Source organism: Rhinoraja longicauda, chromosome 17 (assembly GCF_053455715.1).
Source record: "Rhinoraja longicauda isolate Sanriku21f chromosome 17, sRhiLon1.1, whole genome shotgun sequence".
In the NCBI taxonomy this organism is placed as follows: domain Eukaryota; kingdom Metazoa; phylum Chordata; class Chondrichthyes; order Rajiformes; family Arhynchobatidae; genus Rhinoraja; species Rhinoraja longicauda.
The window spans coordinates 3,669,507-3,685,142 of NC_135969.1; the positions used below are offsets into that span (position 1 = coordinate 3,669,507).

Sequence of the window (15,636 nt, forward strand, 5' to 3'; positions counted from 1 at the left end):
GTAACAAATGTCAACGGTTTTAATCTCGTTATCAGACATTTCTAATGTAAAATAAGCTGGCAAAAAGCAAATTTTAGAATTCATATTTCCCAATAACATGATTATACTGTATATCCATTGAATTGCATTTGGCATAGTTTATTATTTATATAAATGCTTCCCTCCAACACTGTTTTATTGGTCTGGGCTTCCACCATGTAGACCCATAGAGCTTAGAAAGAGCTGGAGTAACTCAGTGGGTCAGACAGCACCTCTGGAGAAATTGAATAGGAGGACGTTTCGGGTCGAGACCCTTCTTCAGACTGAGAGTGAGGGGAAAGGGAAACGAAAGATAGACGGGTGATATAGAGAAATATAGAACAAATGAATGAAAGATATGCAAAAAAGTAACAATGATAAAGGAAACAGGCCATTGTTAGCTGTGGGCTAGGTGAAAGATGTGGTTTAGCCAAATATATATCACTTTGCTAATCCAAAATTAATTGATTCATTAATTCCTGCAAATTAATTGAATCACAAGCTGATTTTGCTATTTCTTCATCCAATGAGTTTCTTTCTTTCTTTTCAAATCTTTTTATTAAATTTCAAAAAAAATAAGCATAACAGTGATATTGATACATAGGGATCAGGATTACATTAACAACAAATGTAGCCTTAATATAAATCCAGTTTCAAAATACATATAGAGTATAGACCTCCCAGTCTCTATGTAATTATAGATAAAAGGTTAAAAGAGAACTTATATATATATATTTTTTTAAAGATAAAAAGAAAGAAAAAAGATTTTTTTTTTACCCCCCCTAAACTAAAATAAGCAAACAAACAAAAAAAACAAAAAAAAAACAGAATCTGGGTGGCAAAAAAAAAATGTCATCAGTTTAGACCCCTGTTTGTCGTTAAATCCGTTCCACCAAATAAAGGTAAAAAATTATTATAACGGCTGGAGAGGGAACAACTTATATTGTGTGAAAATATTGAATAAAGCTTCCCCAAGTCCTATCAAATTTAATCGGGTTCAACAATATCACTCCTAATTTTTTCTAAATTTAAACATGATATCGTTTCAGAACACCAATGGAGTGTGGTGGGAGGATTAGAGTCTTTCCATTTAAATAAAATAGATCTTCTGGCAATTAATGTAGTAAAAGCAATCAACTGACGGGCTGAAAGGGACAGATGAATAGAATCTATCGTTGGTAGCCCAAAAATTGCAGTGATAGGATGAGGTTGTAAATCAATACCTAAAACTACAGAAATAGTATCAAAAATTTCTTTCCAATATTTTTCCAAAAGTGGGCAAGTAATGAGTTTCTATCTCCACCATTTGTTCTTATATTTCAAAATGATAATATTCAAAATACATTAAAAACAAAATAACAACCTTATACCAGCACTGCATCACTATTGTTTCGCCTCGCCACTGTTATATCATCATTGGAGAAGAACTCGCCAAGCAATTCACAAAATTATATCAAGCAATTCACAAAATAATACCATTCCAAGGAGGTGAACAAACATCCTTCCCTTGAATCAATATTGCTTGAACTCACAGTGAGAGATCACAAAATTGGTAGAGGTGAGCCAAGCTTCTGGATCCAAGATTGTCAAGAAAGAGTCTGGACGGGAGGTACAGCTACAAAAGGAAGACAACTCCAAGAGATGAGGCCGTGCTGATTCAAGAATGTAAGAAGGATCTGCGATGGACAAAGATGCGCTGAAGAAAGATTTGGCGGCAGCCCGAGTCTTAATAAGCTCAAGAACAGTGCACTGATGCTTCTTTGAAGTTGGTCATATAGCGAGAATAGACAATAGACAATAGGTGCAGGATAGGCCTTTCGGCCCTTCAAATCAGCACCACCATTCAATGTGATCATGGCTGATCATTCACAATCAGTACCCCGTTCCTGCCTTCTCCCCATACCCCCTGACTCCGCTATCTTTAAGAGCTCTATCTAGCTCTCTCTTGAAAGCATCAAGAGAGAAGACCTGTGAAAAAGAACTTCTAACTGTTGCAATGAGGAAAAAACAATACCACAGTTTCAAGAAGAAACAATATCATAGATCAGCCACATTGAATGGTGGAGTAGATGTGATAGGCCAAATGGTTATGATCCTATAACTTATGAATAATAGTGGGCCTTAAAATATAAAGATTGTGCATGTTAGTTCTGGAGAAAGGTGTTATTCAGTGACAAAAGCCATCTTTTGGTTCAGGGCCAACGTAGCCAACGTGTTCGGAGATCGGTCGGAGATCCGGTGAGAAAATGTCACATCGACCAGTTTGTCAAACCTCCTGAAAAGATGATGTTCTGTGGTTTGCAACTATGGTGTCGATCCACTGAACCCAGTTGATGGAATGATGAGTTCGCTGCAATATTTCACAGAAGAGTGGTGCTGGAGATAGTGAAGACTTTTCCAGATGCATCTGGAATATTTCCACAATGCCATACATCATAGATGGTGACCCAATTTACCCAACAGAAGGCGATACGTGTCTTGGACTGGCCTGGTAACTCACCGGACTTGAATCCATTCAAGAATTTGTGGTCAATTATCAAAGAGAGACTGAAGGGAAAGGAACGTACCACAAGACAGAAGCTGGTCGAGGTCATCATTCAGCTGCGGTATCAAGATGAAAAAATCCTCGGAAATTGTCTGAATCTGCTCGGTTCAATGCCAAATAATGTCAAAGTCTTGATAAAGAACCGTGGGGTGGACATATAATTTACTAAAGACATGATGGTGCGATGATAATGATTAAAAGGTAGCTCTGCGGTTTCTATTGACTTGTTCATAAGGTCATAAGGTCATACGTGATAGTAGAATTAGGCCATTCGGCCCATCATGTCCACTCCACCATTCAATCATGGCTGATCTATCTCTCCCTCCTAATCGCATCCTCCTGCCTTCTCTCCCCATAACCTCTGATACCTGTAATAATCAAGAATCTATCTATCTCTGCCTTAAATATACCAACTGACTTGGTCTCCACAGCCTTCTGTGGCAAAGAATTCCATAGATTCACCACCCTCTGGCTAAAGAAATCTCTCCTTATCTCCTTCCTAAAAGAAGGTCCTTTTATTCTGAGACTACGACCTCTAGTCCTAGACTCTCCCACTAGTGGAAACATCCTCTCCACATCCAATCTAGCCAAGCCTTTCATTATTCAGTATGTTTCAATGGGGTTCCCCCTCAATCTTCTCAACTCCAGCGAGTACAGGCCCAGTGCCAAGTGTTATGCTGTGATTCTATAAATTTGTGCAAGGATGTAACCCTAAATTATTATTAACTTGCTTCAGATATTCAACTGAACAAATTGTCTTTGCTTCAACCACTCATTGTGCCAAAGGACTCCATTAATCTGAAACATTACAAAAGGTTTCCTGATTTCCTTCCTCAGCCTCTGTGACAATTCTATTTAAATGCAATACACTATAACAAACACTATTCACACAATTTCTGGTTACAATAGTTTCAAAATGGTACAAAGTTTCTACTTTGCCTTTCCTGCTCTAGTAGGAATAGTCCTGGCATCTCATGAGAAAAGTCAATCAGTAGTACCCAGCATGATTAACAATATAATGCAATTCGATACCATTCGATACATTCTACACAATTCTATACTCTTTGGTCTTTAAAACTTGGTGTCAAAAGCTGCACACAGTACTCTAACTGTGCCCTAACTATAACCTAGGGTAAATTAATGATTGTTACTATTCTACGGCATTGCCTGATTCTACTCCCAAATTAAAGGCAGAAAAGGGAACAGCATCTGGGGTCAGTCTGTCGTCCTTAACCCATCAACATCACAATAAAACTCGATTGTATTACCTACATTTTAACAGCATAGCAATGACCTATAATGGAGTATTTTGTAAAACAGAGTACGAGTGAATATATGTTTCAATTTATTGATTGTCCTCCCAAATTGGATTGACTTATGTATACTATCTTATACATGTTAACTTTACCCCTATCTGTGTGCTCATTAAGTTACCTTGTTTATGTTTTCTTGAACAAAATCTTTAAGTCCTCGCCTCTCATTAGTGCCATCATCAAATTTTAAAAACAGGTTCCTCCTACCTAAAATCATCCTTCTGAAGAGAAGAGAGAACCAGACTGCCCCTGATATGTCGAACTCTACTTTAAATTGGTCTGTTGTTACCCAGTTTATCATTTTACCCTTAATAATCAAGTATTATATCAGTTGTTACCCAGTCAAATTACACAACGCTTATTTAAGAATAAAATAAAAACCCACAGATCTTTCCGACTTCTACAGTAAACTTCAATACATTCAAAACTCCGCTGCCCGTCTACTCACCCACACCCCGATCCGTGACCATATCACCCCCGTCCTTTACAAACTCCACTGGCTCCCCATCCCCCAGAGAATCCAGTACAAAATCCTCCTCATAACCTACAAAGCCCTCCATAACCTGGCCCCATCCTACCTGACCGACCTCCTCCACAGGCACACTCCCACCTGCACCCTCCGCTCTGCTGCTGCCAATCTCCTATCCCCACACATCCGGACCAAACTCAGATCCTGGGGGGACAGGGCTTTCTCCATCGCTGCTCCCACCCTATGGAACTCACTACCCCAAACCGTTAGAGACTCCTCCACACTCACCACATTCAAAACATCGCTGAAGTCTCACCTGTTCAGTACTGCCTTCAACCACTGAAGGTCACCTCACCTTCTGTCTCCTTTCTCTGTTTGTTTACTTATTTACTTATTTATCTATTTATTCATTTCCCTATGTTCTCTAAATCTCTGTAAAGCGTCTTTGAGTATATGAAAAGCGCTATATAAATGTAATGCATTATTATTATTATTATTATTACAAATCATTAAGACACAGTGCTTCATGCAAAGTTCTACTTTTTTTTAAGAACCTTATTTTTTGTCTACATTTATCTTTAAAAGTTGCTCCATTATCTTCCAACAATCCTCAGGATTAGTTTTAGTTATATCAAAAACTGGTGGCCTGGTAACGCCTTTCTTGTAAACCTTTAGCTAAAACCCAATGTATCAATGTATAAAGAAGGCTGTAACATTAAACAAGTTCCCTATGTGTTAAAATATACAATCAACATCTCGATTGGTGAAATATAATGGGTAAATTGATAGATCAATGGGAAATAAACAATAAAAAATGAATCTTATTTCTCACGTTTCCTATTTTCCTCTCAGATTAAAAGATGTCAGCTCTGATGTAAACCCACTTATTTCCCAGCAACTCACTGCTGCAATAGCCCTAAAGGACAAGGGTTCTACATGCTAAACACAAATTACATGGGTGAAAAGAACATTCAAAAACAACCTAAAGCTCAAGGTAATCTTGACATCGAAATCACAAAAACTTATAATTCACACATATGAATGACAAACACCAATTGAGTTTTTAATCTTAAAAACTCTTAATTGATGAAATGCATTAACAGAATTATCAACAATGATAGTTTTGCTTGGTAATTTGAAATTAAACAAAGGAATTGGTTGTGCAGAATAAATAGTTGAAAATTCAAAATGTGAAAACACTTAAAAAACATTTTGTAATTTCAGAAATATTAGGTTGAACATTTTATGACCTGGTTATTATCTGCTGCATCATATGTTTATTAATGAAAACATATGCACAGAAAACAAGTTCACAGATAATGGAATAAACTTCCAGAAGCATATGTCAGGAATTGTAGAGGCTAAACCCATGATAATTATCTGTTCATTTTAAGAAGTAGATGCATTTAAGATTTATGGAGATGGCCTCAAGAATAATTGCCCCAGTCAGTCAGAAATCCGTAGATTGAAATCCTAGTGTTTCAAAGCAAATAAAAAGCTTCCCAAAAACTACAACCACTAGATTTGCTCCCCAATGGGTCCTGTTTTTGACCCATTGTCCCTTGGACTTCTCTCTTAAATGATCGCAGAATCATTTTATCATCTTCCCACTTGCCTCCCACATACAATATTCACTCCACCCCTTAGCAACTTGGACAATTAAGTTGTTAATCAACCTTATTTTGTTGTATTTGGATTCCAATGTAAACTTGCAAATATATGTACAGGATATACTTTTCCAGTTGGAACTTGCTGATAACTGTCTTAGAGCAACAATTGTTATAGTTGCTGCAAGATATTTTGTCCAAAAATCGGCCGCAAACAGCTGGCAGGAACTAGCACAATTTATAATGCGTTCAAAGAACTTGTATTTCCATTGTTCCTTACAAAAGCTCAGAATATCCCAGTTTATCTTCTAGGCAATGAATTATCTACTAAAGTTCAGATATGATGCAACACAGTAAAGAGAGCTGTCAATTTGTATACAGCTCTCTCCAGCTAACAACAATATTATTTGTCCTGCCCCTCTTAGACGTAGAAAACATAGAAAATAGGTGCAGGAGGAGGCAATTCGGCCCTTCGAGCCAGCACCGCCATTCATTGTGATCATGGCTGATCGTCCGCAATCAATAACCCGTGCCTGCCTTCTCCCCATATCCCTTGATTCTACTAGCCCCTCGAGCTCTATCTAACTCTCTCTTAAATCCATTCAGTGATTTGGCCTCCACTGCCTTCTGTGGCAGGGAATTCCACAAATTCCATAACTCTCTGGGTGAAAAAGTTCCTTCTCACCTCAGTTTTAAATGGCCTCCCCTTTATTCTAAGACTGTGGTCCCTGGTTCTGGACTCGCCCAACATTGGGAACATTTTTCCTGCATCTCTTCTCTTGCACCTTTCTCTCCCCCCCTTCCTCCACCACAATCAGTCTGAGGGAGGGTCCTGATCCAAAATGTCACTTATCCATTTTCTCCAGAGATGCTGCATAACCTGCTGAGTTGTTCCTGTACTTTGTGCCATAGTTGCCTAAGAGGGAGTCTTATGTTGCTGGAAAATATAAGTGAAGACCTTGGGACATTTTATCTTTAGAGGTTTATTCATACTCAATTTATCTGAATTCCATTTTCCAGCTGGGGATTCAAACAATGACACAAGATCGTCATAGAATGGCGGTGCTGGCTCGAAGGGCTGAATGGCCTACTCCTGCACCTATTGTCTATTGTCTATAAGAGCATGTCTCACTCTGCAAAATGCTCAGTGCTGAGCAGTGGTAAACGCAAAATTATCATTGAATGGGTTGTCTCATTCCTTTGGAATATCATCTAAAAAATTGGATAATTAAAAAATATATTTATTATTACATTGGTTTGATATTTTAGTCTTCCTTATACATCCAGGTATAACCCTTTTATTTCACTTTCTGTACAAAGACTAAAACATCAATTATGCTGAATGTGAGAAATCTTTAATCTGATCAGTTAATGAGACTGCTACATGTTTAAACCATATTTAGCATCGCATTTATCTTATAAATCATGGTGGTCACAGTGGCGCAGCGGGTAGAGTTGCTGCCTTACAGCGAATGCAGTGCCAGAGACCTGGGTTCGATCCCAACTACGGGTTCTGTCTGTACGGGGTTTGTACATTCTCCCCGTGACCTGCATGGGTTTTCCCCGAGATCTTTGGTTTCCTCCCGCACTCCAAAGACGTACACAGGTTTGTAGGTTAATTGGCTTGGTAAATGTAAAAAATGTCCCTAGTGGGTGTAGGATGGTGTTAATGTGCGGGGATTGCTGGTTGGCACAGCCTGTAGGCCGAAAAGCCTGTTTCCGCGCTGAATCACTAAACTAATAAATGGCACAATATTCAAAATACTACTGGTGTTGAACCTAATCTCAATATCCAGACTAATGAAATATAGCAACATTTCATTAGAAATTTCATATACAATTGCGGTCCATTTCCTCGCATTCTTCTTATCGAAATAGAGGTTAATAAAGCATTTACAACTTAGCAATTCCGTTCTTAGATCCTTCACCTACCAACTGTGGGGCCATGGACTTTGATTTCAAATCTTTATCTTTCATTACCATTTGCATTTAAATGGAGAAATTGAAGGAATACATAGTTGGATAGCTAAGAACCCATAGTGTTGCAATAGATACTTTAAGTGCATGAAGGTTATATTCCGAGTGCAACGTAGCAGAGATCAGTTCCCATATTGTTCCACCTCTCCCACGGTAATGAAATATTATTAAGACTCCTATTACTTTTCAAATCGTCTCAAACTCAATTACAATCACATCTACTTTTCACCTCTATCAACAACATTTCAATGGACATAGATAACTGTCTTGTGCAACAGGGACAATAAGTGATAAATGTATTATTATTTGGAAACTTCCCCCCTCAAAAAAACATCAAAAATAATTTATTGTGGAAATCTTCAAAGTTCATAACAAAATAAAATACATGTATATATTTTAACTAGAAAATAGCAGCAACAACCTGAGCGACTGGCCTGGATGATGTTTGTGACAGTGTCCTCAGTAACTGCATGAACCAGCTGGCAGGAGTATTCATGTTCATCTGTAACCTTTCCCTATCCAGTCTGAGGAGTCCAGCTACTTTATTAAGAACACAACACACCCGCCTGCAAAGCCTAGCTAAACAGGGTAGTGCAACAGGTCCATGGCAGATGCCAACTCTCTGGCCCTGCACTCATCCCAGGAACCTAGGTCAGACTCCTATTTATTGATTATAGCTCTGCTTTCAACCCCATAATTCCAACTGAACTCATCGCTTACTGATCCATGACTTACAGACCAGGACCTATGACTCAGCATAGAAACATAGAAACATAGAAAATAGGTGCAGGAGTAGGCCATTCGGCCCTTCGAGCCTGCACCGCCATTCAATATGATCATGGCTGATCATCCAACTCAGTATCCCGTACCTGCCTTCTCTCCATACCCCCTGATCCCTTTAGCCACAAGGGCCACATCTAACTCCCTCTTAAATATAGCAGCTCCTATCGCTTACTGATCCATGACTTACTGACCCATAGACCACAAACAATAAGGTGACAAAATATCCTTCGTGATAATTCTAAACATGAGTGCTACGCAAGGCTGTCTTCTCATCCTCTTACTCTATTCCTCGTACTAAATTACTGTGTGGCCCAACAACTGTGTGGCCAAATTCTGCTCTAACTCTATTAACAAGTTTGCAGATGACACCGTAGTGAGCCAGATCTCAAACAATGACAACATAGAGTACAAGGTGGAGATGGAGAGCTTGGTGGCACATTGTTAAGATAATACTTCTCCCTTAATATCAGCAAAACAGAGGAGCTGGTCATTGGCCAGGTAACAGGCAGGAGACCAGTCTGTATCAATGGTGAAGTGGAGGTGGTCGAGAGCTTCAGGTTCCTAGGTGTAAATATCACCAACAATTAGTCCAGGTCCAAGCAAATTGATGGCTCAGCCAAGACAGACCACTAACACCTCTACTTCCTCAGAAAACTAAGGATAATGCACTTGATTTTACTGGCTCTTAACATTTTCTACAGGTGGACAATAGAATGTGTTTGCAATTTTTATTGTCTGCACTTTGTCTGCAGCTTAGATGTCTTATATTCTGCACTATGTTTCGTTTCTTATATGCAGGACCTGATGTACTCATTTTTGTCTGGAAAGCATGCAAAACAAAGTTTCTCATTGTATTGTGTGACAAGAATAAATCACCACCAATTATATAAACTAACATGGAAAAATGTTCCAAGCACTGTCAAACAGACGTCAGCACCAAACCACTGAAAGTTTTAAAGAGCAACCGAAGAGAGAAGAGATGAAGAGGGCTGCTGAAGCAGTTGCTGTACATGAGGACTGGACAGGTGAATGCATGGCTGCCAAAGGTAACACAGTTAAAACTGCTGAAGTACTCGTGACAAGAATTGAAAGAATGCAGAACTTACCGAAGGCTCCTAGCCTGATGGAGGTTAAAGAGATAAGGAGAGATGAAGCAATGGAAACAAACTTTAAAGTTATTTTCCACACTTATATTAAAGGACTAAATACTCTCACAGATTTACAATGTATTCCTTAAAACATGGAAGCTGCTAATTTAATGAAAAACTGCCAATCATAATCTTTGAAACAACTGTTTCAAATGTAAATTCACACTAATAGCAAAGGATTATGCAGGGGTACAATTCCGAACTTCCACTGCCAACCTAACAGGAATTAAATGCAATTGAGGAATTAAATCTATGTGGCTCTGTGCCATGCACATTTACACATTGGGTATGCAAGTTATAAGAGCAGTAGAGAAGCTATTAAAAATTCAGTGCAATTCTTAGTCTCTTTAAGTCCATGGCCTACAATACCAGACCTTCCAGAAGTGTTACTCAAGAGAGTTTGTGGGATAGACACAAAATGCTGGAGTAACTCAGCAGGACAGGCAGCATCTCTGGAGGGAAGTAATGGGTGACGTTTCGGTTTGAGATCCTTCTTCAGATCTCGACGCAAAGCATCATTCATTTCTTCTCTCCAGAGATGCTGCCTGTCCCACTGAGTTACTCCAGCATTTTGTGTCTATCTTCAGTTTAAACCAGCATCTGCAGTTCCTTCCTGCACAGAGTTTGTGGGATCATGGGAACGTACCTGATTTACATGGAACTGGGAAGTTGACTCAATGACCTCAACCATATCACAGAATAATAAAATCATCACAACAAAGTCTAGGATCACTAATTCTCCAGGTGCTGCCATGAAGTCATATTCTCCCTCACTATTTATGTAATTTGCCATTGAAAGACAATTTGCATCTGCTTTCACCATTAGCAAATTCTAGATCATGTTTATTTCAGTCCGCTATTCATGGAGGCCAAAGCAACACAAATTTTAACAGAATTAATAAACCTGCAAAACGTATTAAAATCTCCTACCTGGGAATCATTTGTCGTATAGAGCTTCGCAGCTTTTTCAAAAGTCACTAGGTCAAATTTTGCTGGGTCAGCATTTGGGAGAAGTGATGTTTCCATATGGAAATAGTTGAGAGCTTTTAACGCGCCCAACATCTGCAGTGCTCTAGACTTGCTATCTTTCTTTGCTTCGCTCTCTTTTACTAAGAAATACATGTTTCATCATTAATAAAAATTTACTGTTCAATCTGGTAAAAGCAAACACAAAAAAAACGTGCCAAACACTAAAATTAATCGATGCATACTGCTTACCAGTAGGTGTCCATACTGGATGATTTGTACTTAACAGTGATTTTATAGGGGATAATTGATAAAACATAAAATGGATTGGCGATGAACAGGGGGGAAATCGATTAAGAAATGTTTAGCACTGGAAAATCTCATTCTAGACGTCTGAATGTTCAGAGTCTCTGAACATAAAGTATAATTTAAATATAATTTGTAATAAAATTAAAAGATGCACAAGGAACAATCCCCATTCCAACGCAAGTTTAATTTTCTCCTCCCATCTCCTCCCCAATTCTACGGAATCAAAATATAACCAATTAATTTAATAGCCATCATGTCATGAGCTACTCTATTTTTCAAAATCTTAGTAATACCAAAGAACATTTGTTTCTCACATACTAGATTAGGATACATGTACAGTCACAAAATGCTGGAGTAACTCAACGGGACAGGCAGCATCTCTGGAGAGAAGGAATGGGTGACATTTCGGGTTGAGACCCTTCTTCAGACTGAGAGTCAGAGGAAAGGGAAACAAGAGATATAGACGATGATGTAGAAAGATATAGAACAAATGAATGAAAGATATGCAAAAAAAATTCTAATTGTTTTTCCTTTTCTCTTTGTATTTTCCAACTATTACCAAAAGTAGATTTTATATGACTTTACAGTGAGGCATTTTGGGTTAATCATTTATTTAAAGAGTAGAAAGAGGATTACACCCTGTAATCAATTTCTATTTATTAGACAGTTCTAGTTTGTATTCCTTTCTGCATCAATGTAAACACAAGTAGCTAGACACAAAATACTGGAGTAACTGAGAAGGGCAGGTAGCATCTCCATTTCCTTCTCTCCTGTCCTGAGATGCTGCCTGTCCCGCTGAGTTACTCCAGCATTTTATGTCCATCTTTGGTGTAAACCAGCATTTGCAGTTCCATCCAAAACATCGTACACACGGTTCTATGTCAACTGTAAACAGAAACATGTCAGTAGAGAAATAGGCTCTTGGTATTTCTGGGTGAATCACAGCAAAGAAACTAAACTGTGATTTTATTATAGCAAATGATGGTTTAATTAATTTTTTAACATAAAAACATAAAATGCTGGAAACATAGCAGGTCAGGCAGCATTTGTGGAAGGACAATAGACAATAGACAATAGGTGCAGGAGTAGGCCATTCAGCCCTTCGAGCCAGCACCGCCATTCAATGCGATCATGGCTGATCACTCTCAATCAGTACCCCGTTCCTGCCTTCTCCCCATACTCCCTCACTCTGCTATCCTTAAGAGCTCTATCCAGCTCTCTCTTGAAAGCATCCAACGAACTGGCCTCCACTGCCTTCTGAGGCAGAGAATTCCACACCTTCACCACTCTCTGACTGAAAAAGTTCTTCCTCATCTCCGTTCTAAATGGCCTACCCCTTATTCTTAAACTGTGGCCCCTTGTTCCCCCAACATTGGGAACATGTTTCCTGCCTCTAATGTGTCCAATCCCCTAATTATCATATGTTTCAATAAGATCCCCCCTCATCCTTCCAAATTCCAGTGTATACAAGCCTAATTGCTCCAGCCTTTCAACATACGACAGTCCCGCCATTCCGGGAATCAACCTAGTGAACCTACGCTGCACGCCCTCAATAGCAAGAATATCTTTCCTCAAATTTGGAGACCAAAACTGCACACAGTACTCCAGGTGCGGTCTCACCAGGGCCCGGTACAACTGTAGAAGTACCTCTTTGCTCCTATACTCAACTCCTCTTGTTACGAAGGCCAACATTCCATTGGCTTTCTTCACTGCCTGCTGTACCTGCATGCTTCCTTTCAGTGACTGATGCACTAGGACACCCAGATCTCGTTGAACGTCCCCTCTTCCTAACTTGACACCATTCAGATAATAATCTGCCTTTCTATTCTTACTTCCAAAGTGAATAACCTCACACTTATCTACATTAAACTGCATCTGCCATGTATCCGCCCACTCACACAACCTGTCCAAGTCACCCTGCAGCCTTATTGCATCTTCCTCACAATTACACACTACCCCCCAGCTTAGTATCATCTGCAAATTTGCTAATGGTACTTTTAATCCCTTCATCTAAGTCATCTAAGACAAATTGGGGAAAGATTTGTATCTTTTTATAGAAATTGCATCATGAGTTTATTAAAGTAAACAACAACAAAAAAAAACCATTTGGACAGGTACAAGAATAGAAAAAGATTTAGAATGATGCGGGCCAAATACAACTTGGTCAGAATGGATGGGTTGGACCGAATGGCCCTTTTTCGGGCTGCATAAATCTATAACTAACAAAAATTAGTTTAGAGATGCCTATTTTGATGCTTTTGTTGTTGGACTGTGGGTGACTGAATTTCGTCCAATTTGGATGACAATAAAGCTATCTTGAATCTTGAATCTTGAGAGTTTAGAGATCAGTCTGAAGAAGGGTCTCGACCAGAAACGTCACCCATTCCTTCTCTCCTGAGATGCTGCCTGACCTGCTGAGTTACTCCAGCACTTTGTGAAAAAATTAGAGATAAAGAAGGCAATATAGTAACTGAGAAGAAATAAAACACAATTACAATCAGTTGTGTAATTAGACTTTTAAAAAAATGAATATTCAGAACTGCTTAAATCATTACTATTGAGCATTTTACATTTTTTCTTTCACAGGTAATCTACGTTTCCTTCGTGTTAACGTTGATGGATTAGCATTGCGTGTTTGTGTAAAGTTTTATAAAACTGGGATTGTAACCATGTTACAACAGGCTGGGATGTTTTGTTTGGATTAATGTTAAACGACGTACCAGCGGAAACAGCGAGCGTTACAGTCGAGGTGAATGTGACAAGGTAAGGCGCAGGTGGAGAGTTACTCTCGTTTGGCAAACCATCGGACGAAAGCTGCCCAGAGACGACACGACCCTCAGCAGCCGGCGACCGGGCGGCGTAGGATAGGTTCCCTCCTCCGGGTTCATCGCCAGAGCTGAGTGGCCCCAGCTCTTCATCGGTGGGAGTGCCGCTGCCCAGCGGCATGTGGGGCAGTTCAGTGGACGCAGAGTCAGTGAAGTGCAACTCTTCCGAACCATCCTGCGGGTTAATGATCGCGACGGTCATAAATGTTGTTATTATCAGAGGGGGGAAACCCGCGGCGCTGCGCGTTGAAAGCGGGCTCTTTGTAACTTACACTGTACTTGTCCACAAGTTGCTGGATGTCCATTATTGTGAGACGAAAGCTGCAACTGGACCTTCAGAAGATTGAACAAGGCAAACGGAGGTGAAATAAAGAAACTCTGCAGCAGCAAGAAAAGGTCGAAGAAAGAAAGTCTGCAAACAACAACAACAAAACACTTTTAAAAGTGGGATGAGAATAAAGGGAGTCTGGGGAGATGAAGGCCACTGAGTGGAGCAGGGGGTGGGGAGGGGAGGCTGGGGCTGGGGCTGGGGGCTGGGGTGGGGAGGGGAGGCTGGGACTGGGGCTGGGGGTGGGGGGCTGGGGTGGGGAGGCTGGGGCTGGGGGAGGGGAGGCTGGGGCTGGGGTGGGGAGGCTGGGGCTGGGGTGGGGAGGGGAGGCTGGGGCTGGGGGTGGGGGGCTGGGGTGGGGAGGCTGGGGCTGGGAGAGGGGAGGCTGGGGCTGGGGTGGGGAGGCTGGGGTGGGGAGGCTGGGGCTGGGGTGGGGAGGGGAGGCTGGGGGTGGGGAGGGGAGGCTGGGGGTGGGGAGGGGAGGCTGGGGGTGGGGCTGGGGAGGCTGGGGGAGGGGAGGCTGGGGGTGGGGCTGGGGAAGCTGGGGCTGGGGAGGCTGGCGGTGGGGCTGGGGTGGGTGGAGGAGGGGAGGCTGGGGTGGGGAGGCTGGGGCTGGGGTGGGGAGGCTGGGGCTGGGGTGGGGAGGGGGGGCTGGGGGTGGGGAGGGGGGGCTGGGGGTGGGGAGGGGGGCTGGGGGTGGGGGTGGGGAGGGGAGGCTGGGGGTGGGGAGGCTGGGGCTGGGGTGGGGAGGCTGGGGCTGGGGCTGGGGCTGGGGTGGGGAGGCTGGGGCTGGGGTGGGGAGGCTGGGGCTGGGGTGGGGAGGCTGGGGCTGGGGTGGGGAGGCTGGGGCTGGGGTGGGGAGGCTGGGGCTGGGGTGGGGAGGCTGGGGCTGGGGTGGGGGGGCTGGGGTGGGGAGGCTGGGGCTGGGGTGGGGAGGCTGGGGCTGGGGTGGGGAGGCTGGGGTGGGGAGGCTGGGGCTGGGGTGGGGAGGCTGGGGCTGGGGCTGGGGAGGCTGGGGCTGGGGTGGGGAGGCTGGGGCTGGGGTGGGGTGGCTGGGGCTGGGGTGGGGAGGCTGGGGCTGGGGTGGGGAGGCTGGGGCTGGGGTGGGGAGGCTGGGGCTGGGGTGGGGAGGCTGGGGCTGGGGGAGCAACAGCGCAGCGACCACTCGCTCTCTCCTCCTGCCACCCACCGCCACCCACTGCCACCCACTTCGAGTTTGAGTCTAACTTTCTGTTGCCCGGCAACTGGCCCAACACTAGCCATCGCCCGGCAACAGCAACAGCAACAGCAACGCCCAGCCCGACGCAACAATCCGCAGCCAGGGTCAGACCCACAACAAGCAACGGGT

General features: G+C 42.3%; 1 protein-coding gene across 4 annotated transcripts in view; it reads right to left on the reverse strand.

Annotated features, from left to right (window-relative positions):
* The window catches only part of cfap92 (cilia and flagella associated protein 92 (putative)), a 123,777-nt gene that overhangs the window by 95,167 nt on the left and 12,974 nt on the right, over positions 1-15,636 (reverse strand). For 3 of the 4 annotated variants that reach the window (XM_078413956.1, XM_078413957.1, XM_078413955.1), the window contains exons 2-4: positions 14,233-14,293; positions 13,856-14,135; positions 10,791-10,969 (exon numbers count right to left, since the gene is read on the reverse strand). In XM_078413956.1, coding sequence (XP_078270082.1) covers positions 10,791-10,969; positions 13,856-14,135; positions 14,233-14,265 — 492 coding nt within the window. In that variant the 5' untranslated portion in view covers positions 14,266-14,293. Of the gene's footprint in view, positions 1-10,790; positions 10,970-13,855; positions 14,136-14,232; positions 14,294-15,636 lie in introns of those variants that run through there. The other variant, XM_078413958.1, reaches the window with a different exon arrangement.